At 42.2% G+C, this 27,448-nt stretch overlaps 1 protein-coding gene across 1 annotated transcript in view; it reads right to left on the bottom strand.

The window, feature by feature from the left end:
- Positions 1–27,448, bottom strand: part of LOC126259958 (voltage-dependent calcium channel subunit alpha-2/delta-3) — a 941,077-nt gene that overhangs the window by 600,746 nt on the left and 312,883 nt on the right. The window contains exon 2 of the mRNA XM_049957069.1: positions 23,768–23,849. Within this exon, the coding sequence (XP_049813026.1) occupies positions 23,768–23,785 (18 nt within the window). The 5' untranslated portion in view covers positions 23,786–23,849. The remainder of the gene's footprint in view (positions 1–23,767; positions 23,850–27,448) is intronic.

The following is a 27,448-nucleotide window of genomic DNA, read 5'->3' on the forward strand; positions in this document are numbered from 1 at the left end:
GATGGGGACGTTTGCAAGACAACAAGCATCTGCACGAACAGTTCGACGACGTTTGCAGCAGCATGGACTATCAGCTCGGAGACCATGGCTGCGGTTACCCTTGACGCTGCATCACAGACAGGAGCGCCTGCGATCGTGTACTCAACGACGAAACTGGGTGCACGATGGCAAAACGTCATTTTTTCGGATGAATCCAGGTTCTGTTTACACCATCATGATGGTCGCATCCGTGTTTGGTGACATCGCGGTGAACGCACATTGGAAGCATGTATTCGTCATCGCCATACTGGCGTATCATCCGGCGTGATGGTATGGGGCGCCATTGGTTACACGTCTCGGTCACGTCTCGTTCACATTGATGACACTTTGAACAGTGGACGTTACATTTCAGATGTGTTACGACCCGTGGCTCTACCCTTCATTCGATCCCTGCGAAACCCTACATTTCAGCAGGATAATGCACGACCGCATGTTGCAGGGCCTGTACGGGCCTGTCTGGATACAGAAAATGTTCGACTGCTGCCCTGGCCAGCACATTCTCCAGATCTCTCACCAATTGGAAACATGTGGTCAATGGTGGCCGAGCGACTGGCTCGTCACAATACGCGAGTCATACTCTTGATGAACTGTGGTATCGTGTTGAAGCTGCATGGGCAGCTGTACCTGTACACGCCATCCAAGCTCTGTTAATGCCCAGGCGTATCATGGCCGTTATTACGGCCAGAGGCGGTTGTTCTGGGTAGTGATTTCTCAGGATCTATGCACCCAAATAGCGTGAAAATGTAATCACATGTCAGTTCTAGTATAATATATTTGTCCAATGAATACCAGTTTATCATCTGCATTTCTTCTTGGTGTAGCAGTTTTAATAGCCAGTAGCGTATGTAGCTTGGAGCAATGTTGGAAGAGGCCGCCGCGACGTGTAACGGAAGTGGGAGATGTTCTTTCGGGAGCTGATCTGTAGTGACCAATGACTGAACTGCTGCAGACGATGCGGTTTTTAGCCCTGAATTTAAACTCAAGTCCTGAGCTAACCACATCCTCGCCGTATACAATGCATCTTATAAATGTATCGATTGTCATTTATTTAGTTGGTGCAAAGTCGACAACCGTACTTTATCTAACTTAACTTTCTCCTGTTCTATTAAAATTATTATAGTGATTGTGAGTCCCTATCATCGCTTTACACACGCAGGCATTGTAATGCGTCGTCTTTCGTAAAACACTCGTATCACTGATTTTTATTTCGTGGTTTTCATCTTGGAAATCATATTCCAATACGATCGATTTGTCACTATGTGCCAGGTGGCAATCCCTTTTATGTACGTCTAAGCTGCTGATAAGATTTCTTTTTGTGATTGCAGAGCCGGCCGGAATGGCCGAGCGGTTCTAGGCGCTGCAGTCTGGAACCGCGTGACTGATGCGGTCGCAGGTTCGAATCCAGCCTCGGGCCTGAACGTGTGTGATGTCCTTAGGTTAGTTAGGTTTAAGTAGTTCTAAGTTCTAGGGGACTGATGACCTCAGAAGTTAAGTCCCATGGTGCTCAGAGCCATTTGAACCATTTGTGGTTGCAGTCTATGCTTTAGAACAACAGACGCTGCAGACAGTCAATAAAAGACCTGCTAAGTGCTGTCGCTACGTTCTATGACACCTTTCTATTGTGGACAAACGGTAAAGAGGAATTGGATGTCATCTTGGTACATCTCAGTAGAATCAACCCAAAAATGTAATTTACGATGGCGTATGAGAACAATGGGTAACTTACTTTTCTGGATGTATCTGTGATCGAAGGGATTTACGGGACTTCGGGCCATAAGTTGTACAGGAAAACTGCATACGCTGGTCGATACCTGTCCAACTATCACCCGAGACAAAAAAGAGATGTCATTAAAACCCTGGTGCACAGAGCTAACAAAATTTGCGAGCAGGTTTATTTACAAGATGAGCTGAATCACCTGCGGCTTTCAAGAAAAAGGAGGCGGATCGAGGAAGAGAGAAAGCCACAACTAATAAGGAAGAGCATCCGCCAACAGGGAAACTTTTCCACTCGTTTATTAACAAAACTAAGGCTCGAATAGGAGAAGTTTTGTCCTATTCTGTGATTCAAAAGATCTCAAGTTCCACCAAGAAGAGGAAAGAATGCTTAAGAACAGTAAACGAGCGACGCCTTGCACGTATAGAACACGATGTGGTTAACCATAAAAAGAAGTATTAACAGCCGCTTCCCCGAACACAAAGGGAACAGTCGTCTGGGACATACTGAGAAATTGATCGTAGCAGAACGTTTTTCTGAGATGTAAACCACGAAGTAAATTTCAGTGAAAAGAGCATTTTATCATAAACACTACACACTAAACGTATCTGCACAGATATGTTTACACAGTGAGTGCGTCTTTGGGCGTATTCAGGTGACCAGTTACTCAAATTGTCTGATGAAGAGTTGTTAAGTCGAAACCGGTCATAATACCACCTGATGGTGCTGAAGGTATAAGTAGCGATCCATTCTACTGCAGTTTCAGGATATTCTCAATCGAAAAGGAAGATTTTAGACAGCTACAGTGATGAAATAATATGCTTACGTCATTACATTCCAAGATCTCACTCGCTGTATAGTTTGGTCCCACTCTTCCATATATAGTCCGGATTTGTACAGATTGCACTAGTAGAAAGTGGGTCAAGATCAAATCATTGTATTTAGAAGCCGTTGTGTCAGCTCACAAGGACTTCAGATGCCGCTGATTTAGTGTAGTTTACAACGAAAGTCCAAGTAAAAATGTCATCAAGCCCATGTTATTAAAGAGGTTGAAGAGGGAGAGTTCACCAACTAAGAATATCTGAATGCTTCATGAAGTTGGAAAAGACTCGGTAACAGTATTTGCCATGTTAACAAGAAGTTTGTTAAAATGAACTGTACCAACTATCACAGACTTTCTCTCTTCATTAGCAGCGGCATGATACTACAGTATTAACAATTTATTGCACAGAAAACCGTCTTTAGCGAAAACAAGCAGTGATTGTATACAGAAAGGCTAACCTGTATGGATGAATTCTTTGTTTTCCATTGCCTTATCTAGAAGATGTGCGAGCGTAAAGATCAGCATGTGCTGTTCGAGAACATTATGAAGTAGTACGACGGAATTCTTCAGGAGAGTACAATAGACTGCTTCAACAACGTAAGGAGCTACTTAGTGTGGGCCCATACAACATAAAAGACAAAGTTAAACTCTGGGACGAAGTTACTGCGTCTCTCAATAATCAAGAAACAGTTTATCACCGTACTGCCGAACCTTGCGCTACAAAAGATGAAGAAAGGAACGTTCAACAAACGCTTCACTGGAATTCAAGTCAATGATAAAGGGACTGCTCATTTGGCTAGTAATAAAGATGTAATTAAGATATCCAGGCCAAAAGAGACGATGGGACTAATGAACAAGGCTGCAGAGACAGCAAAAAGAAGGACTTGCCTCATACAAATGAATCAAGGAGCGAATATGGCGTCAGGAATAATTTAACCGCAAACGTGTGTATCGTTTCCCATGAAAGTTGTTACCAAATGAAATGGAAAATAACAATGTTTACAACGGCAGGTATAACTTCTTTTATAGGCTTGTCACTAGAGCAGTAGCATCAGACTCTGATTCTTAAGTGATATTAATGACCACGTCGTTCCATTAATATGTTACGGAAATGAAGTTATTATATGATTTTATTATATGCTTCTTTTCTAGCATGTTTGCGTGCGAGGGAGTGGGAGGGCGGCGGCTGTGTCCTGTGAATGAGAAGGTAGAAGGGGCAGTAATAGATGGCCGCCTGTGTCAGCGTGTGGTAGGCTGGACCCCCTAAATCGTCCCTCATTTTCTTCCCCTGCGAAGCTCTTATGGTGTGCAGTAAACTACAGGCAATGTCGCCGTCATCTGAGGGATGCCATCACCTCCACTGTGTCCCTCGGAACGACGAGGTGATAGAGACCTCGGGCTACTGGCAAGGTGCTATAAGGTTATACACACGTCAAAAAAGCAAAAAAAAAAAAAAAAAAAAAAAAAAAAAACTTTTGCAGCATCCCGGTTCTCAGAACTCTTGAAGATAGACGTTGACTGTGGTTATTTTCTCACAGACACAGTCCCTTTGACTGTTCAGAGATGTCACTAAACCAACCGAAGGGCCGGCCGCTGTGGCCGAGAGGTCCTTGGCACTTCAGCCCAGAACCGCGCAGCTGCTACGGTCGCAGGTTCGAATCCTGCCTCGGGAATAGATGTGTGTGATGTCCTTAGGGTAGTTAGGTCTAAGTAGTTCTAAGTCTAGGGGATTGATTAGCTCAGATGTTAAGTCCCATAGTCCTTAGAGCCATTTGAACCATTGGAAACCCACCCAAAGATGTAAACAACTATACATGAGCAGCGCCTATTAGACGGAGGGGGTCCGACAGCCGATCAGTTCCTGTTATTCAACCGGGAAGGAGGTACACGGCTCGTGTTGTCTGTAGTTCAACCATGCCTAGACGGTCAATACCACGGTTCGATCGTGTCCGAATTGTTACTTTGTGCTAGGAAGGGCTCTCAACAATGGAAGTGTCAAGCCGTCTCAGAGTGACCCAAAGCGATGTTGTTCGGACATGGAGGTGATACAGAGAGACAGGAACTGTCGATGACATGCCTCACTCAGGCCGCCCAAGAGCAACTACTGCCGTGGATGACCGCTACCTACGGATTATGGCTCGGAGGAACCCTGACAGCAACGCCACCATGTTGAATAATGCTTTTCGCGCAGCCACAGGACGTCGTGTTACGATTCAAACTGTGCGCAATAGGCTGCATGATGCGCAACTTCACTCCCGACGTCCATCTCGGGGTCCATCTTTGCAAACACGACACCATGCAGCGCGGTACATATGGACCCAACAACGAAATCCATTTCACCGATGAGTGTCCCATATGCCTTCAACCAGACAATCGTCGGAGACGCGTTTGGCGGCAAGCCGGTCAGGCTGAACGCTTTAGACACACTGTCCAGCGAGTGCAGCAAGATAGAGGTTTTCTGCTGTTTTGGGGTGGCATTTGTGGGGCCAATGTAAGCCGCTGGTGGTCATGGAAGGCGCCGTATCGGCTGTGCGATAAGTGAATGGCATCATCCGACCGATAGTGCAACCATATCGGCAGCATATTGGCGAGGCATTCGCCTTCATGGACGTAAATTCGCGTACCCCATCGTGCACATGTTGTGAATGACTTCCTTCAGGAGGACATTGCTCGACTAGAGTGACCAGCGTGTTCTCCAGACATGAACCCTGTCGAACATGCCTATGATAGATTGAAAAGTGCTGTTTATGGACGATGTGACCCACCAACCACTCTGAGGGATCTACGCCGAATCGCCATTGAGGAGGGACAATCTGGACCCACAGTGTCTTGATGAACTTGTGGCTTGTATGCCACGACGAATAAAGGCATGCATCACTGCTAGAGGACGTGCTACTGGTGTGTCAGAAATCTGGATCACCTCCTCTGAAGGTCTCTCTGTCTGGTGATACAACATGCAATATGTGGTTTTCATGAACAATAAAAAGGGCGGAAATGATGTTTATGTTGATCTCTATTCCAATTTTCTGTACAGTTTCCGGAACTCCCGGAACCGAGGTGATGCAAAATTTTTTTTGATGTGTGTGTAATGCCACGACTCCAACTATTGTTACGTTTTGACGTCTGAACTTTTCCTGGCGTGACTGATGGAAGACATATTTCTGGCTTGACTGTGGCATTGACGATAATGTTCTTATTGGGAACTTTTAGGCGACCGACTTGGCGAGTTTCTTATCCGCAAAGCGAATTACATGTTTAATTATTCCTCTACAACGCTGGCAAAAATTGTAATTTTCCGTTACGCATGAAATCATAATAAATAATGCATACATTGGTGAGCTAAACCCTATGACCGCTGCCCTTCGCGAGACTGAAGGCCGACTGGTGGCTTTACGGGCAGGTGACGCGGTAAGGAAAGTATGTAAGTGATGTCACAAATGGGGAAATCCACTGACATAAGCAACTTGAAAAGGGCAGATTGTTATATCTCTGTTCTTGGGAACGAGCATCTGGAAAATGGCGAAGCTGGTCGGCTTTTCACATGCTGCTTTCGTGAGCATCTATGGAAAATGGTTGAAGGATATTAACACCAAAAGTAGGTGACAAGGTTTTGGACATCCACGCCTCATGACAGAACTTGGAGGTCGGAGGCTCTCCGCTTTGTAAACAAAGATAGACAGATCTGATGACAGAGTACAATGCTGGTGCAGACGCAAGTGTTTCTCAGCACATTCATCGGCTTCCATGGGACCTTTGGTAGTAATTTTAGGCACCATGGCAACTGTGAACCACGCGAAAATTATTGCGAGCCACCTGCGTGTCTTCAAGCTTGATGATTTGCCCGTCGAAGATGGCATCTTCCACGAGGATAACTGTCCATGTCACAAGGCCAAAATTGTGCTACAGTGGTCTGGAGAGCACGACAGCGAATTTACGTTGGCACGCATGATCAAAAACGTCAAATAACATAATGAAATGAAGAGATGATACAGGTACAGATGATACAGGTACAGATGATACAGAAAACTCCCTCCTCTGCGTCGTTTGGCGTCTGGACAGGTTGGGTACCTTCCGAGGAATGAAACATTTTCTGTGCGTTAGAGCTTGGAAGTTTGCCGAGGACCAGTCACTTTGAATCTCTGTTGGTCTATTACGGCCAGGGGACATCGGCTGGTATGTATTTTTCAATTCAATAAACTTTACAAACAACCGTACATTTTAAGACATTTTATTTTATTCTGAAAGCAACCAGTTTCGGCAGTTCATTTTGCCATCTTCAGGCCCCACACGCTTTTTTTCAAACCAACGAACTTATCGTTGCTGTCAAGCTTCCGTATGAATCAGTTGCACAACGACTGAAATTCACGATATCCAGTTTTAGGGCGCTATACGATAAGTTCGTTGATTTGAAGATGGCAAAATGAATTGCCGAAACTGGTTGCTATAAAAAATATATATATCTTAACGTGTACGGCTATTGGTAAAGATTATTGAATTGAAAAGAAATGACTTTGAAGTCGTAATACTTTGAGACGCGCCCTTCTCAACCCTTCGGACAGTGATACGTAATGACGCCTCCGATAATGCGCCACCGTTTTAATGCGTCACTAGCAACAGTTTTGAACACGACCGCTGTAGCAGCCTGCTGGGTAGTGCAAGCCACTTTCGAAATCACCGTATTGTAACAACTCGCGTAACAGCCATGTCTGCAGCTTCTTACCGAACTCTCTTGAACGCAATGATCTCTCTGATTTATAAAGAAAACTTCAATCCCCCTCCCCCCAAATCCCCAAAAGTATCTCCGTAGTGCAGGTGAATTTAGTTTCTAGAGTAACGACACCTTGCCCGCCGCTCTGTAGCCACTACCTTTTTAGTAAGGAATTAACAATGATTAATTACCACTAAGTGTCGGTGCTTGAGTTAAAGATTTGCTGCAATAAATTCTTTGCTGCAACTGTGGCTGTGAAGCTATTCTCGGCAGTGTGGAAGTTCTTTGTTTTAATATATGAATGTTTCATCAGGTTGGTTTCGATTAGATGATGATGTTTCGGTTTATGGGGCACTCAACTGCGAGGTTATCAGCGCCCATACAAATTCTCAACCTTTGCTCAGTATAGTCTCGCCACTTTCATGAATGAGGATGAAATGATGAGGTCAACACAAACATCCAGTCATCTCGAGGGAGGTGAAATTCCTGACCCCGCCGGGAATCGAACCCGGGTCCCCGTGCTCGGGAACCGAGTAAGCGACCGCGAGACCAAGAGCTGCGGAGGGTTTCGATTAAAATCGTTGTGCACAGTGACTGTTCGGCTGCAACCATATGTTTTTGAAGACTGTTCTCGGTAGTGTGAAAGTTCGTTGTTTTAGTATAGGAATATTTCAAAACGTTTGATTCCTTTAGAATCTTTGTTCACAAAGACTGTGGTTTAATTCAAATGGAAAGAAGTCAGCAGTCAGTCGCGATTCAATCTGTACTTTACTGCAAATCTTGATTTCAGCTACAGAATTGCTGTCATCAGTGCTAGCTATTATACGACATACAAAGGAATGAGACACTGAATGGCATAAAACGAGATCTATATCATAGTTACACAGAACTGGAGACACCACATTAAGTAACATACTGTAGAAAATGATTCATGTACACTCAGCAGTTTGTAAATGCACGATATTAGCTTGTACATAGATTAATTCAAAGTGAAGCTGCTATTTACAGACATATACAACCAGCCACAAAATACGTCATAGAGGACAAACAACACGCTCTATAACAACGACTTCAGTATACGACTAGCAATCCAAAAAGTTTGGAAGATGCAAGCATGGCCGAAATACATTTCTCGGACAATATGGTATAACACTGAAACTACAGTATAGTACAAAAAAGTGCTGTGGCGTTCGAATGACCGGATTTAGTTTCTCCCTGTATATCAGCTGCCTCAATGGATTCACAGTATATTATTAGTTGTTGTTGTTGTGGTCTTCAGTCCAGAGACTGGTATGATGCAGCTGTCCATGCTACTCTATCCTGTGCACGCTTCTTCATATCCCAGTACTTACTGCAACCTACATCATTCTGAATCTGTTTAGTGTATTCGCCTCTTGGTCTCCCTCTTCGATTTTTACACTCCGCACTGCCCCCCCCCCCCCCCAATACTAAATTGGTGATCCCCTAATGCCTCAAAACCTGTCCTATCAACCGACCCCTTCTTCTAGTCGTGCCACAAATTTCTCTTCTTCCCAATTCTATTCAATACCTCCTCATTAGTTATGTGATCTACCTATCTAATCTTCAGCATTCTTCTGTAGCACCACATTTCGAAAGCTTTTATTCTCTTTTTGTCTAAACTATTTATCGTCCACGATTCACTTCCATACATGGCTACACTCCATACAAATACTTTCAGAAAAGACACTTGTATCTATACTCTATATTAACAAATTTCTCTTCTTCAGAAACGCTTTCCTTGCCATTGCCAATCTACATTTTATATCCTCTCAACTTCAACCATCATCAGTTATTTTGCTCGCCAAATAGCAAAACTCATTTACTACTTTAAGCCTCTCATTTCCGTATCTAATACCCTCAGCATCACCCGATTTAAATCGACTACATTCCATTATTTGAAATAATACTAATTTCTATTTTGTGAGAGGGACATTATACGCGTTAGGGTTGCATAAGCAAACGGCGCGTTTCGAAGCTGTGCGCTGTTGTAGTTCTACGCTGCAGAGTGGCAGCTGAACCAGGCGCAAGCGCAAAACCTTGCGATGGCCGTCGGTGTGTCGTGCGTGGCCGGGTTGACAGCTGTGCCGCTGGGCGGCCTACGCGGCAGGGGCTGAGCCTCGCCAGGCATGTGCCCAGGGCGCTGCATTCCGGCACAGCCAGCAGCAGCGGCGGCGGCAGCGGGGGGCGACGCTCCTTTGCCTTTGAGAGGCCGCTTTCCGGGTCGCAAAGGTAAACAAGGACACGCAGGGCCTCTAATTACCGCCTGCGGACTCTGCAGGCGCGCCGTCGCAGCCAGCGGGACCGCAACTTGCCCTCTTAGTGCCCGGCTCTTCGCTGCTCAATCCTCCTCCACCTACACAACTTCCTCCAGCAGCACTCCATACAGTCTTTTAGAAGCTTCATTTTTAAAGCTGTATTTCAATACACACTACCACGGCGTGAAAAGACATACGTAACAGCCGACTGGTGGTCCCTTTCCATGCCTATTAAGTCCATAAGCGATCTTCTAGATAAACTAGATACTGCATCTTACCTCTGGCATGTGCATATTCATTTTGGCGTAGAAAGAAACTGCTTCAGACAAAGACTGTTTGGCTCCAAAGTTTCCTAACTGTTGACACTGTCGAAAATTACTTGTGTGCCATGTTTTAAAGAACACGTTTTGAAAATCAGGATTTCTGTACTCTTTAAATGCGTTTTGAAACAAATCTGTCAATCTATGTCAAGGATACAAATTCAATTACAATCCATAAAACCTCATGGAAGAATATTACACAAAGCGGCACTGGAAATCTGGACACCGAAAAAAGAATACATGCAAATACCGTAGATGCACAAAAATCGTACAAAATATATTTCAAAAGGTAAAAAAATCACTCAAATTAATGGAATGATCAAGGTACTAACAACGTCAGGTCCTAGAAAATGAAAATGGCGTATCAACTCTCCAACGAGACCTAGAACGAAAAATCTATCCCTAGACGCTGTGAAACAGTTATGAAATCGTAAGCACTCTATGCAACAGGCTGCAGCGCCACACTTAAAGTAGAAGAAATAGAATAACGAGAACAGTATCCTTAGAAAAACTGTATGCCTCACCATAGAAGAACACGAAACTACAAATTGAGAAGCAATCTAACAATTCGCAGACCTTCAGACACAATCCGCAAAATGTGAGTCAGTTTCCTTGGAGATCAGGAAATAGAGAAGGCTAACAGATTAACTAAGAGAGTCTTCAAATTTTACAGTGTTTCAGTAACGAAAAGGGAAAGAATCGGTTCTAGGCGCTTCAGTCCGGAACCGCGCTGCTGCTACGGTCGCAGGTTCGAATCCTGCCTCGGGCATGGATGTGTGTGATGCCCTTAGGTTAGTTAGGTTTAAGTAGTTCTAAGTCTAGGGGACGGTTGACCTCGGATGTTAAGTCCCATAGTGCTTACAGCCATTTGAACCATTTGAAAGAATCGGTGGATGAAAGATACTCAAAAAGACTTACAAGATATGAACATAACCGGGGCGTTATTCAAAGCAGGGAAAAATTCAGAAATAAAGTAAACATCTTTAAAGGTTTTCAAGAAAAGACAGGAAACTTTCTAGAAACTTCATACAGAAACCAAAATACCAGCAGAGCGAGAGCATTAAGTAGTACTGGGACGATAGGATGAAGTACCTCATTCGAAAGAGTATCTCCACTAAATGTTTTCTTGGTTCATAGTAGATTCGAGTCGAAAAGAAGAAGAAGGTAGAGGAGGAGGAGGAGGAGGAGGAGGAGGAGAAAGAGTACTACGACAAGTAGCATATTTTAAAATGCGTTTTTTTTCTATTTATCTTGTCAGCATAAAAGACCTTATGGGACAAATTCAGTGTTATAAGCCATTTGCAGAAGTGACAAACTGCCGAGTAAAAATATATTTTGAATATATTGCGACCTTATGAATGTCTCGACGCTTGGTGAATGACCCCTTTCTACACGGAAACTAATGCCACCAAATCAAACGATACGTGAAGTTTATGCCACTCTTGATGGAAAGTTAAGAGCAGAGTATTTCTGGGCGGCGAGCCATTCAAACGGCCGAAGCAACAGCACAAAAATCCCCATATTCAATACGTATTTTTACTTAGTGATTTTTTGTATCACTGAATTTTTTTCAGACAGAACCGACATTCTGAACAATAAATGTTAATAGTCTCCTTTTACCCTCTTCACTCAATACAGTCTTTCGGGCATAACCTGGGGCAAAGTGTTCATTGCACAGAAGCACAAGCTAAGGTTAATATGAACTTTCGTAGACCCCTAATCTAACACTTGAACATATTGTGAACAGCCGCCTTTGTGAAGTTTTCGTCGACAACCAATCACATTTCAAAAAGAGCAGTAGATTCATAAAGGTGATACTAAAAGAAGAATTGGGTTATTTCGTCCGAGGTTCAGCATTAAAAGGTCTGAGGTATTCAGCCATCAAAATCTTTGACTAGTTGCCCAGTGTTATGAAGAGTTTAATAGATAGTAAATTTAACTGCACACTTAAACTGAGATCATAACTCATTGACAACTCCTCCTACTTCAAAGAAGAATTTCTGAATAATGAATATTGTAATGTGTGTGTGTGTGTGTGTGTGTGTGTGTGTGTGCGCGCTTCATAGCAAAAAAAAAAGTTTCAAATGGCTCTGAGCACTATGGGACTTAACATCTGAGGTCATCAGTCTCCTAGAACTTAGAACTTCTTAAACCTAACTAATCTAAGGACATCACACACATCCATGCCCGAGGCAGGATTCGAACCTGCGACCGTAGCGGTCGCGGTTCCGGACTGAAGCGCCTAGAACCGCTCCGCCACGGTAGCCGGCGCGCTTCATTGCACAAAGAGCTAAGCGTATATCCCCATATGAAAACAAAGGCAAATTAAGATTATTTGTAAAAGAGAATAATTTAAATTGTCACCACATTCCCATATTTTTCACTGAGAAGGTGTATTATGTCTCTAAACTCACTGACACGGTCCACAGCAAAGCGAAAAATCGTAATTGTTATCCATGTAAGGAAGAAATAACTAATTAAGGAAGGAAGCATCTTTTGTATCGAAAACAATGGTGTGTAGTCATAAACCTCGGATTTCTGAAAACTGAAATACTCGTGCCTGGTCAGTAGGTTTCTAAATTACATTTTTTATACAGTATTTAAATTTTCCATAAGTTCATAAACCACAATGGCTGTAACTGTTCGTTGGCGAGACACCTGAGTCTTATACGGCTTTCGTGCTTTCATGTTCATTGCGTCAACGTAAGCGAAATTCTCCCATTGGTCACCTACACCTATAGCAACTGTACCACGCAAACGCTCGCTTAGTATTTCATCTGATACCGCAAACCCGTAACAGAAAGTCCCAATGAACGCTATCGTAATTATTATCGTGTTTTCTTCTCACAACCGCCACGAATTATTTACACATTAGCATCAGTACCCGCGAAGCAGTAGCGCACAAGTGTTTTGACAGCAAACATCAGTAGGGGTGGAAGGGGTGCGATTACCACGCAGCGAGCCAGCCTCGCTAGACTATCGATTGCGCCAACATCGCGTGTGGACGGGTCGTTAGGCAAGAATCGATTGTCATATGGTGGTTGGTCGGCGCGAGCTTCCACCGCGAGCGTGTGGCGTGACTCAACAGCACCGTGTGCCGTAACTCAATCTGGACTGACGTGCTGCTCATGTAACTGGATTTGCTTATGCAACGCTACGAGATCAGAGGTGCTCCTTTCGTTTCAGGCCAGCTGGTACGGGTTGCCCATCCACCTTGGCACGTATGCACTATTTTGAGACGAACATACTCTAGTAAAGGAGAACAGATATCATAGTAGTGAGGCACTTGGATCGCCTTTATGGTGAGTGGGTGTCAGTTTTCCGCACAGCCAGTCACATTTATGTTTGACGTGGTTTCCTTCTGTCAATATCCCGGTTTAAATCAACTTTCGGCTGACCGGATTTCGGTTTTACGTGGATGCCTTAAATTTTTTGGCACAAATACCGCGATGATGCCTATCAATAGCGCCCTGCTGATTTCCTTCCCCACTCTGTACTCTTTCCCGTATTGTCGACAGGACGTTAAAAAATTTCTTTCTTTCTTTCTCCATACCGTTGCAGTAGGCGATAATTCTCCACTTTCAAAGCACTAAACGTAGATGAAAAATGTAGTTTTAAACCTCATTTTTCTAAACTAATTAATCATATTCTACAACTACATTTGCTCTGCAAACTACTGTGAAGTGAGTGGCAGAGTGTGGTTCACATCGTACCATTGGTAAGGCTTCTTCCCGTTCCATTTACAAATGAAGCTTGGTAAGAATGATTGTTGAAACACCTCTGCGTTCTGGAATTAGTCTAACCTTGTCCTCGCAATCCCAGGAACGTAGTGGTTGCAAAATATTTGTAGCCTGATCACTTAAAACTGGTTTTTGAAACTCTGTAAGTAGGCTTTCTCGGGATAGTTTGCGTCTATCTACATTTTATGACATTTCTGGTAAATATTTATGAACTATTATTTTGGTTATTTCATTTATTTTTATTTTACTCTTCTTGTTCTGTATGACCAAATTGAGGAGCAGATCTCCAAGGTCATGGAACGTGTCAGTACATGAAATTACAACATAAAAGTAATAAAAGATAAAATAAAATGTTTATGAACCCAAAAAAGACAAACCATAAGTTTAAGTAAAAGCAGTCAACAATATAACATAGGAATCAGTTTAATTTTCCAATGTACTCCTCGACAGAATAGAAGGAGTGACCCATGAGGAAACTCTCCAGTTTCTATTTGAAACTTTGAACTTGACCTAAATGTCTGGCCATTCATGTTAGACTATCTGCTCCATCCCAACTCACACTATTCAGAAAAGCAGAGTGATTACTCTGAAACGACCAGCTGATAAAACACAAAAATAGAGCGCCTTCTCTAATCACATGGCAAGAAGACGAAAATCTCTAGTCTTTCTGTCTTCCTTTGAAATGAGATTTGAGGACACTGCCGTCAGTCTGCTGAACCACTAATCCAGCACCTGCTAAACACAGCGCAGTGTTAAATGTCTACGAGCAGCTCGGCTAGCATAGTAATAGCCACCAAATATGTGGTACTCTAGATCACGAACAAAACAACGGCTCAAAACAGATGGTGATATGCTGTTGTCAGGCTTCACTTTAACAGCAAGCAAACAACTAAGCTGCAACAGGGAATAATACGCTGTAAGCAAAAATACGCAGGCACGTTTTACATGCATAACCCAACATGAAACTGGCTTTTAGTGTCCTCTAACATTTGTGAACTCATCGACAATGTATTCAATTGTTCGTGGAAAATCAAAATAGCGAACCCGCAGGGATTAAATCCTTATAGAAAGTGATTCAGCATCCCATACCTTAAGGTTTATTGCAGCCCACAACGCCTCCAAAAATCAGACGCGACGTTCTCATATTGTTGCGCTCGCTACACGCAAACTATTAGTCTTACAGGGGCATTTTGTAGGAAATTTAATTTGGTTAAATTTTGTGCTGGGTTACGTTTTCACTGGAGGCTGTGGTGTTCGAGAACTATGACCTGCAGCGAAAATGTATCCCAGTATAAAAGGTAACTACATTAAATTTCCTACAATAAAGTGGAATGGTGAATATTCAGGGATATGACAACAACGAAAATTCGAAGGAAAACGTCTAGTCAACATGGAGTCTACAATGCATACCTTAGGAGCTACGAGCACTTCTTCATCTTCGATTATGTGAAAAGAATCTCTTCTACTGAAGAAGTGCTCATAGTTCGAAAGGTATGCATTTTAGAGCTCACGTTAACTAGACTTTTTCCTTCGAATTATCGTTGCTGTCATATCCCTGAATATTACCTGTTCCTCTTGGAAGACCCCGTATAATTTACTGAAGGTTGACTAGAAAATTTATAAGCGAAGTAATTAATAAAAAACGGAAAAATTGTGAGATGATGTAGGAATAAATAACATCGCAAAGAAAACTTCTCAACTCCTGTGAGGAATTCCTGTAAAGAATAGAAGTAGTATGCCGCAAGGAAACCTTTCAACTTAGATTGGAAGATTTGGTGTTTATCGCTCATTTTTTCCTCTCTGCTGAAACCCATTGAAAATTAAACCTGCTTTGTAATACACACCTTTCTGTAGAATGCTTAAGGAGGTGTTATCAAAGTGGATATCGTTTTCGTGCCTCGTGTTCACAGAACACTGGTAGTCAACCCCGAACGGTGATAATAGTGGATTAAAACAATAATTATTATTACTGTCGCTCATATGTAATCTAAACAGACGAAAATAGTGATATTGATGCTGTCCTACAACTTTTAACCACAAAGCGTTGGTGTGGGATTTTATCCTCAAAGTATTTACCACTGCCTGAATCAGCAGAAGTATGGTACAATGAAGTGTGCCAGAAAAATATTGGAGAGGGCAGATTGGCTAGGAAGAGGTGGTTAGAAAATATGAGAGACCAAGAGTTAAAAGACAATATACCAGAATAAGGAAGAAAACAGCTAATATACTAAGGTAAGAGAAATTGAAGTATTACAAGGAGCTAACAGGAGAAGCCGTAGAGGACTGTTTCCAGCACAGAATAGGGCGAATGTACCAAAAAGTAAAGAAAGTAACACATAAATTAAAGAAAAGGAAAACATTAGCCAGAGACACGCCGGGGAAGAGCCTCACGAATGACACTAAAGTAGAACGGCGATGAGCACAGTACTTCGCAGAACTACTAACCTTGATGACCGCATTCACTCTTTGTCATTGGAGGTATCAGACACCATAGACAACAGCGTAGAGATCCCTGATGGAGAAATACGACAAAAATCAAAAAACCTAAAAAATAATAAGGCTTTCGGTGAAGATCAAATCGTGGACCTGTGCTGATGAAAATGATTACGAAACTATTGCCTGATGACTGGAAAATAGCCGTAATATGCCCTATACTACAAAAGAACACCCCTTGACATTTGATAGTTATTGAAGGATTGCACTCACTAATGTAAGCTACCAAGTTCCGTGTAAGTGTCTACTGAGGAAAATGATTCCAACTTCAGAAGGAATTATGGGGGACTACGGCTGTGGTTTCAGAAGAAACAGACCAACCAAATGAAGTGAATCACCAAAAACTTACACCATAAATATTGCAGGAATAGAAAGTGCTATTGATGCGCAGTTTTCACAAAATGTATAGGTAGTCAAGGGCTAGTACTGTTAGCCAATCGAAAGACTGTAGTAATACTTAGTGTATTTTTGTGCAAACTTAAACTTTTTTAAAATGGAACAATACCTAAGATATTAACAAACTAAAAATAGGGTAAATTGGAATGTCAGGTATGTTTGTAGCAGGATTCTAGTGCGAGTCGTTTACGAGATATCATATTTTGAAAAGTTTCCACACCTATACTTGTTTGTGCCATTCAACCAGCGTAGTTGCTACGCGCGATGTCGTTATATTTGCTTACAGTGTGCTAGTGTGTTCCCTGAGTGCACTGCGACTTGCTAGTCAGTTGATGTGTGACAGTCCAAGCAGTAGGTCATAAGTGGAGGATGGCTTTTACGGTGCAGAAAAGAGCCGACATGTTCATGGAGTACGGAGAGTGAAGGAAGAATGCACTTCGTTCTTGCATGGTGTATGTGGCAAAATATCCCAATATACATCAACCATCTCAGCGTTATTTATCAACCTCTTCAACCAGTTACGTGAAAGTGGTAGTGTAACGCCTAGACAACGTAACAGAAGGAAACAAGTGATGACAGAAGAAGGAGATATTGAGATTCTTGCAGTTGGTCTGCATGTTAGCTTCCGCACAATCTCATGAGGAAGTGGGATGACTGAGGCAAGTGTCTTACGCATTCTTCATCAACATAGGTTCCAACCCTACCACGTTTCTTTCCATCAAAAGCTCTATGGAAGCGATCATGAGACTCATGTTAACTCCTGTACATAGATATTTAGACAGGATACTCCAGATGTATCATGTATCTTGTGTAGTGATGAAGCCACACTTACCAATCATACCCAAGCAAACTGCTGAAATATGCACTATTGAGGTTTTGACAATCCCCATTGGATTCATCAGAAGTGTAAACGTGTGGTGTGGTGTGGGATAGTGAAGCATCAGCTCATAGACCCCTTTTTCATCGACGGAACAATGAAAGTGCCCCAGTATCGCAGCCTCCTAATAGACCATCTTCCATGGGTGCTGGAAGACGTTCCTCTGCAGACTAGAGGAACCTGTGGTGCCACCATGATAGCTGTCCAGCCCATAGTTCACGAAGTACTACAGCATGTCTTCACGAATTGTCTCCAGATCATTGAATTGGACGTAGGGGACGTGTAACGAGGCCAGTTCGTTCTCCTGATTTGACACCACTACACTTTTTTTCTGTCGGGAAAGCTGAAAGACCCTGTGTGCTAGGACACACCAGCAACGCCCGACAATATGCAACGACGTATTACTGCATCCTTCTCGTACATCTCCGCTGAAATGCTAGCACGAGCGCAGCAGTCGTTCCATACCAGACTGGAAGCTTGTATAGCTGTTGCCGTCGGTCATTTTGAATACAACCTGTGATTGTCAATTGTCTCGTTACTTTTTAGAATCGCCCGACAATATGCAACGACGTATTACTGCATCCTTCTCGTACATCTCCGCTGAAATGCTAGCACGAGCGCAGCAGTCGTTCCATACCAGACTGGAAGCTTGTATAGCTGTTGCCGTCGGTCATTTTGAATACAACCTGTGATTGTCAATTGTCTCGTTACTTTTTAGAATCGCCCGACAATATGCAACGACGTATTACTGCATCCTTCTCGTACATCTCCGCTGAAATGCTAGCACGAGCGCAGCAGTCGTTCCATACCAGACTGGAAGCTTGTATAGCTGTTGCCGTCGGTCATTTTGAATACAACCTGTGATTGTCAATTGTCTCGTTACTTTTTAGAATCGCCCGACAATATGCAACGACGTATTACTGCATCCTTCTCGTACATCTCCGCTGAAATGCTAGCACGAGCGCAGCAGTCGTTCCATACCAGACTGGAAGCTTGTATAGCTGTTGCCGTCGGTCATTTTGAATACAACCTGTGATTGTCAATTGTCTCGTTACTTTTTAGAATCGCCCGACAATATGCAACGACGTATTACTGCATCCTTCTCGTACATCTCCGCTGAAATGCTAGCACGAGCGCAGAAGTCGTTCCATACCAGACTGGAAGCTTGTATAGCTGTTGCCGTCGGTCATTTTGAATACAACCTGTGATTGTCAATTGTCTCGTTACTTTTTAGAATCTATATAATTAGGGTATGCATTTATGTTGTTCTTTAGTGTGTGCTACCACAGGTTGTAGTTCAAGTGTCGGCGTGGGAACTTTTCAAAGTATGATATCTCGTAAACGACTCTTACTAGAATCTTGCAACAAACACCACTGACATTCCAATTTACTTTACTCTTAGTATGTTAATATCAATAGTCATTGTTCCATTTAAAAAGTGTATTTTTACACAATAAATATACTTTCGAAGTATTACTACAATCTCTTGATTGGCTAACAATACGGGCCCCTGGCCACCAATCCATTCTGTGAAAACCGCACATCAATAGCACTTTATGTTTCCACAATAATTGTGGTGTAAGTTCCAAGTGATTCGCCCCTTATGTAGGCTTCTTAAGCACATACAGGTAACCGAGAAAGGTTGGGAACATAACGTTGATGTTCACATGGTGGTTGTTGTCATCCAAAAAGTTAATGACAGCATAAAGGGCACAGTCACCAATGTGTTGAAAGAGCCTGTTTCCACAAAAGTTAATACGTCTAATAGAGAAATGTCTAGAGGAAATCTATCAGTAAAGGGGAGTCAGAACATTGTGAGGTCAGAACTGGCCTTAGATTAGGAGACGAATTATCACCAGTATCTTTTAACTTAATTTTACAAAAGATAGACAGAGTACACAACATAGTCGCCTAGCTGGAATAAGACGGAGTAATAACAGAATAAATCGGCTTTCATATGCAGGTAAGTGATAGCGAAGAGGACCTGCAGCTCATGACAAGTTCTTATTGCAAGGAAAGCGGGGTTGCAAATTAACGAGGAGAATGAGTACATGGTGGTAAGCAGGGCACCCAATGTTGGTACCCCACTGACAATTGATGAACTAACTTTTATTTAAATGTTTAGGAAGAATTTTTAGCACAAAAAAACAGAACATCGATTGAGATTAAGGCAAGGATTGTAGCGACTAACAGAGCATATTTTGGGGTAAGGGACCTGTTGTGCGGTACAGCAATTTCGAGAAGTTTTAAAGGCATTCTGTACCAGAGTGTTTTCTTCCGATAGCTCTATATGGGTCTGGAACATTTATATTAAGTAGAACAGATGAACAAAAAGTGCTTGCATTCGAGCAAGAGATATTAACGAAAATATTTTGCCCCAAAGGGGACACCCAGTCACGGGAATGGACTATATTTAAAGAAGCAGGAACTGGCAAACCTGTACTCACAAGGTTGTATTGGCCGAAGAGCAAAGAAAAGAAGATTGATGTGGGTAGGATACCTAATTAGGATGGAAGAGGAAAGACTACTGGGAGTAGAAGGGGCAGAGGAAGGCCACGGACAAGATGTAAGGATGGTATCAACAGAGATACACACGTGATGGCCCTGAGAAAAGGACCATGAGCTCCGAAAGTCAGGAACAGAAATGATTGGGGGAGGAATGTGCAGAACGCATATTATTTCGCAGGACAATTCGACAATTAATATTAACAAGAAGAAGAATCTGCGGAATATCCTCGAATATCCTCACCTGCTCAGGCTTCTGCTTAAGACTCGGTGGTGGATACGCGGTGGTTGTCGGGTATTTCAGGACCTCGTTAATAAAGCAACATCTGGCTGCTACACATTTCAGACGGCTGAACTCAGACAGGGCGACCACTCGGAACAAGTTGTCCTCCAACAGTTCTCGTGAAGGCCTCAGACACCTGCTGCTTGCAGCCCTTGCAGCAATTAGCCGCTAATTGCGACGCACTCCAGAAGCACTTCTCTTTCCTACCTCTCTCGAAACATGGAACCTCTCATGGAACTTCCTCGTATTATATTTAGCCCGTGAAATGAAGGCAATATTTAGTTTCCATCAGCGGTAGGCAACTGTGCAGTTTTGGTTATGTTGTCTAATAGCTTCGAGCGCGTATTTTCTGATCGGGAAAGATTTTTCTATCATGCATAATTTTGTATCTGCGGACAGCAACCCGTGCGTAAACAGATGTTTGTACGGATCAGTGGGTCCCGGACAATTCGTAACGATCTATGAAATATTTTCACGCTACGGTGGAGAATGTTATTGCCGTAACTACGGAGAGCGGCAATTGCTTCGAACAACGGGTTCCCACATCCATGACATTGTTGCACTGATGCTTCGGCAGTTACTCATAGGCAGCAGAAGCACACGTCATAGCGCTATTGGAATAGCGGAGAAAATACGAGCATACGGAAAATCGGACGACTTTTTGATTTAGGAATTCCCAGCAGGTAGAGTACAGCACGTTCATCTTAACGGGGAGAAACCAGATCTGAAAGCAACTTCGAGAGTGTCTTAAGTTATTGATTGAGGTAGCTGGCGCAGTGTTTATCACACTTCATTCGCCTTTGGGTGGACTTCAATTAAAATATGCATCCGGTCATTCAGATTTTGATTTTCCGTGCTTCCTTAAATCACTTCAGGCATATGCCGGAATGATTCCTTTTAAAGGGCACGGCCGATTTCCCTCCCCACCTTGACAACATTGTCGACGGGACGTAAAACCCTAACCTTCCTTCCTTCAAGATGTTCGGGTCCTCACTGTTTAATGCACTATAAATGACCCTGTGAACAATGTTGGAAGGTCCGTGGGGATATTCACAGTTGTGCTCTATAGAAAAGTTGCAACGTGTGAAAATTGTACTGAAATGTAGGGACACAAGCAGAATAAATATTCAAAAAGTTCCATTATTAAACTTCCTGGCATTTTAAAACTGTGTGCCACACCGAGACTCGAACTCGGGACCTTGCCATTTTCGGGCAAGTGCTCTACCATCTTTTTTTATATTTTTTTTATTCCACAAAACAGTAACAAAAATGGCTAGCTTACAATGAAATGACATAAATAAGGTGATAGATAATTGCAGTCATAAATTACAACATTCAAAGAATGAAGAATGATATGCAGTCTTTAGCAGCAGCACACATTTAGCACCTCCATTGTCACCTTCAACTGGTGGCAGTTCAGCATGCACATTTTCTTCTTCTGCAGCCTGAGGTTCCTTATCATCGTTTCCCAGACCCAAATTAATCATTCAATAAATCCTTGATGTGTGCTCCTTCGAGGGTAAATCACATGGACAGAAGAGAAGTCTCGAACAGCGACATCGCAAAGTCCTTCACTGCCTTGTTATTTTTATCAATTCCAGCCTTCTAAACGCATCCTTAGGGAGTTCAATATCTTCCTTTATAACATACACCAGATGTTTGCCGTCATATTCTTGTATCTGCTGTACTACTGATTTATGTTTCATGTGTGACTTGCAGATGAGGTTAGGGTCGGGAACGTGACCGAACCCACCCCCTCTCCACGAGGAATCCAGTTCCTAACCTATACCCTTTTAGTTGAAGACAATTCGGAGCATGTTACCATATTTCTTATTGTGATTCTGATACTTAAGTGTTTTCTCGAATTCATTTTCCATCTTGTATTCAATATATCACTCCAATCACTACTCACGACTCAACCTCACAGCTTTAATTCTGCAGTACCTCGTCTCCTACCTTCCAAACTTCACAGAAGCTCTCCTGCGTACTTTGCAGAACTAGCACTCCTGGGAGAAAGCATAATGCGGAGACATGTCTCAGTCACAGCCTGGGGGATTTTTCCAGAATGAAATCATATCAACGCACTCTCTGCTGTAGAGTGAAAACTTCATTCTGGAGTTCCATTATTATTTGTTCGCATTATTGACGGACAATCACTGGTAACAATCATAATTTAAAAATACCACGGTGTGGAGAACGTACGGATGAAAATAGCTTTCATATGATGAGTACTGCCAAGAACATAACTTGATGAAACTTGGACGGTACATACAAGTAAAAAGAAGTCCTATCGTATAGTACAGAATCTAACTGAAAGAAATAAGCTATGAGACCGACACAAATGACACTTTTATTCGAAGACAGACAATAATTAGACCGAGCTCACTGCGATTTATGATGATCCCCTGGGCATTAAAAAAGCAGGACGTCGTTATTAATAGTGCGTCTGATCACCAACACGACAGTGCAGGCTCTGCAACGTGCTCCCATGTTGGCCAAGGATGGTAAAGAGTTCTTGTGGCAGGGCGTTCCATCCGTCGCTAACGAGGTTGACAAATGCTGGATGGACGCAGGTTTATGTGGACATTCTGAAATCCGTCTCCCCAGCGCATCCCACTCGCTGGGATTTAAGTTGACGTAATTGACAGGCCAGTCAGTTTGCCGAATACACTCTCATTCCAATATCTCCTCCAACTGCTCTGCTCTATGCGGTCACGCATTGTCATCCATGAAAATGAAGTAAGGGCCGAATGCATCACTGAAAAGAAGCACATGGGAAGGAGCACAGTGTCACAATAATGTCAACCGATGAGTATAGCGTGTTCAAAGATCTGGGGGTCAGCAGGCCCATACAACATTATGCCTCACCTGGACCACCAATACGATCATGTTGGATGATGCTGAATGTGCCCTCATAGGCGAGATGTGAGAACACGTAATGCCCTTAAGAACAATATACGATGTGTTATCCTAACACTTTTATACAGTCTGGTGGCTTCTCGGGTAGCAACTAAGTATAAAAGCGTAATGGTGACGTCACAACTCGCAACAGGCGTGTTTTATTTCAGAGACAACATTTATTTAAGGAAATTAAAAAAAAAAAACTGTGCAGCGGGCTGTACTTTAAGGTGAGTTATAGGTCGACTTCGTCTGCTACACGAAGAGGAAGGTTCTTCGCGTGGTTTCGATCTATCACACTAGCAAAAATACATTGCTGTCAGAAACAGTACTTAGAAACAGTAACATCTCATGCAACAGAACAGAGGAGGTATGTGCAGAGACTATCATCCTGACGGTAAATTTCTTAGTACGTTCGCTGAGACAGTTAAACGAGCTCTGAAGTAACCTGATATGTTTAGTGCGTCTCAGCCAGCTTATTGTACAACAGTTTGATATTATTACATGAAGAACAAAAAGGCTGTTACATTTACATGACACGTCACTAAGTGAATATAATATACCATTTGATAGCATCAATGAACATTGCAGAATATGTTACATAAAAACGACTAGAAACAGTGAGAACTGTTTTCATAGAGTATTGGCTAACTAAACAATTAATTATTTGAAAAAGAAAGAAACTTTTGATTTACCTTTTGTATGTCAACCATTTTCGTGAATTGCCGGCTGAACTCCCAAAGACCAACACCGAACTTCAGAGCCCAATTTTTCACCCTGAAACAAAATAAATACCTTCAGCTACATAAAGAAAGATATTTTCATACTTTATATTGGTGCACTGCAGCAGACTGACAGTATTGAGCGAGACGGCGGTGAAATATGTATGATAACTGATAATTTCTGGAAAATTCAAAACAAAACGGTTTTGAATTTACGGAAGTTTCGTTAAACAGTCACATCATCGGAACTTTCGACTCCTTATACTTACCATGTTAGAGCAGCGTAAGTCGCCTACTAAATCTCGGGTCAGCCGTTGCATTTCTTCACAATTCGCGCTTTCTAAAATGTCGGTTATCTCATCCTCCCAATTCTTTCTGTTGTTATCGCTATTTTTGATTCTTTACTTATCCTTCTTCTGTTGTACAATATGGTTGATTACCACATTATATTTAAAATACATCTATTACTTGCTCTTACATTTTTGACAAATCTGTACGTATGAGCAAGAATTGCGGGACTTGTTGAATGGAAAGAACCGTCTAATGAACAAACATTATGGACTGAGAGTAAACAGCGGAAAGACGAAAGAATTGGTAGTAGCAGAAATGAGATTAGCAATAACCTAAACATAAAAACTGGGCACTACGAAGTGCAAAAATTCTGCCATAAAATAGCACATGACGGATAAAACAAGGCAGACGTAACAGAGAGACTACCAGAAGAAAAGAGAGCACTTCCGGTCAAAAGAAGTCTACTAAAATCGAACATCGGATATAATTTGTGGAAGAAATTTCTGAGAATGCGCACTTGGAGTACACAATTGTATCGAATTTAAACGTAGACCATGGGAAAACTGGAAGAGATGAAGATCGAAGCATCTGATGCTTGGTGTTATAGAAGGGTGTTGAAAATTGGGTAGACTGATCAGATATGAAAAGAAGAAGTTTATCGCAGGATTAGCGAGGTGAGGAACATGTGGAAATATTGAAGATGGGAAGGGACATTGTTAAGACGTGGTATTTTCGGATATACTGATAGTGAAAACTTTAAGAGAAGCCAGAGTTTGGAATATATACAACAAATAACCAGTCGGAAATCAGGATGTAATAACAATAATATGAAAAGGATAGACTGTATTAAGAACCTTGTACGAAGAGGAATTTGTAATTCTTGGAGGGCAGCATCAAATGAGTAAGAAGGTTGAGAACAGCTGCCCCGCTCTAAACCCCTCCGTCTCTAAAAAATACTGAATAAATTAGGATGCAGTCTCAAGAACCTGCACATGTCGCTTAGTTTACGCATATTCTTTTAACAGCATATGATTTACAACAGTCCAGAACAGTGTAAAATTCCTATTGTTTAAATCTCTCTTCAGGACGTTTGTTTGGTGATACAGCAGCGAGCTCAACAACGTGGAAGGAAGAGAAGAGAGATTTTGTTCTCACTGTAAAATGGAACTCCTGTAGATTAAATTCGCCTTTCTCAGATTCACATTTTTCTTTATTTTTTTTTTTTTTTTTAAGATGTTAAGCAAATGTGTGAGTGGAGCCCCTTGCATGATGTTCAGACCTCTTGTAGCGGACTGTCCCCAGACGTCACTTTGTCAGTGACTTCCTCTGTATTAAGATTTCGAGACGCCGAGGCAGCTCCCTGCCCTTTATGCAATCCCGCAGGACAACGGCGCTAACAAGTCTCTTCCGGTGGGGTCTACGACGCGCGAGCCGCCACACTACATCCTGTTTTTGCGGCGGCGATGATTGACTTTCCTTGTCAATGGCAACTCCACTTGACACCCTAGCACGGCCACTTCTTGCGGTCCTCTGTGCGTGACAGTGATAAACACACAGCAGGGGGAGCTACGGATTGTTACCGTGCCCTTTGCGGAGTTTATGCGTGGATTCCCAGCTGCCCGTGGACCTAGAGAACACTCCCTATGAACAGCAGTACATAAGATGTACAAGACTCAGCATACCAGGCATTGTTTTAGAATACAATGCCATGTAAAATGAGTTTCGGTTAATGTTTTAAGGAATATGTGAGTTGGAAACGTTACGTAGACTGTAATGTGCTGAAAAATTATGGGAAATAAAATTTCATTATTTAAAATGAAACGATGATAAATATAGTACGGCAGATAAAGCTGTCAAATGTGAAAATTTTTGTCTCGAATGTTTCTAATATAATTCTGCAATAAGAGGACGCAAAAAAAGGCACCTGGCACAGATGAAATGTATATGGCAGAAAGAAAGAGACAGAAATTTTCTGGGATGATAAAAGAAAATCTATAGTTGTCCAAACCGTGTGCTGGTTAGAAGTCTGAAAACTGTTTCCCTTTTGTTGCAACGAATGTTATAGCCAGTCTTTTCAAGGCCAGTCCCCTGAGTGGTATAGCCTAGATATTTGAAGTGAGACAGTTGCGTTATTTGTAACGGGAAGCGAAAAAAAAGTTTCTTTTTTCTGAGTGCAGCATTAAAAAATACATATGGTATTTTATCATATTATCCTTCAAAGAAAGTTTCCTTTTATTGCTTATTTGCCGTTCTAGTATTTCACTGAATTGCCGGAATGTATCACACAGAGGTCTAAATACGAACCAAGAGGTGTTAGACGCTTCTGCGTACAGTGCGACCCCCAACATATGTTTACTACGCTAGCAGCGGATGAGAAGTGCTGGCAGAGTTACATGAAATATAATAATCTTATTGTCATTAAAGCATCATTATTAAATTGTTTTTGATACATATACTTGCTATAGAAACATAATAATAGCACAACCGTAAAAAGCCTAAATAATTCTGTGGTGAACGATTAATCACTAACATCACTGAAAGTTTATTTCTTTTTTATTAGATTAGAAACTGAGGTATACCTCTTTTACTAAGTGCCTTGTAGCACAGAAAAGGCAAGTAATAAAATTACAAGGTAACTGAAAATGTTTAAAATATACTGGACGTCACTACACCAGTAGCTAAATAATGTATGATTGTTTTCTGGTACTAAGCTGACTTGCCTGTCTCTGCTTACAACGAATCAAGATTTATCGGTTAAGATGAGCACTACCTGACAATTATGTTCAATATACCATAGCAATCTCGTTTGGTTGTGAGTTGACACATTAGAATGGATAGTACGAGATTAGAACCATAAAGACAGAAATTATAAAGTCGTAGTGAACTGAGGACCTATTACATGACGATTAATTTTTCATTAGGAAAGGCGAGGAGACCAGAGAGGCAGTTTCTGACGTCGCGCTTGATAAATAAAGTAAAACTTAACAAACATCAAGACACTTTCATAGGGTACAAACAGGGTCTCTTTGGATAATGGGGGTGAAATTATCTTCTAAAATCTTCACGTACTGTTCGGTAGTCACCGTGCCATCATGGAATATCGAGCAGATTATTTCGTGACTGGACATTGCACACCACACAGTCACCCGTTGAGGCTGAAGAGAGTTTTCGATCGTGAAATGCCAATTCTCAGTCCCCAAATGTGTCAATTTTGCTTATTGACGAATCCATCAAAATGAAAGTGGGCTTCCTCACTAAAAGAAACAACAATGAGCATACTAATTCCCATCACGCCCCGCGGCCAACGATCCAGTTTTAACATCTTATCGCAAACCGTCCAGAAGTTAGACGATTTTATTTCAT

This window comes from Schistocerca nitens, chromosome 5 (assembly GCF_023898315.1).
Source record: "Schistocerca nitens isolate TAMUIC-IGC-003100 chromosome 5, iqSchNite1.1, whole genome shotgun sequence".
In the NCBI taxonomy this organism is placed as follows: Eukaryota; Metazoa; Arthropoda; class Insecta; order Orthoptera; family Acrididae; genus Schistocerca; species Schistocerca nitens.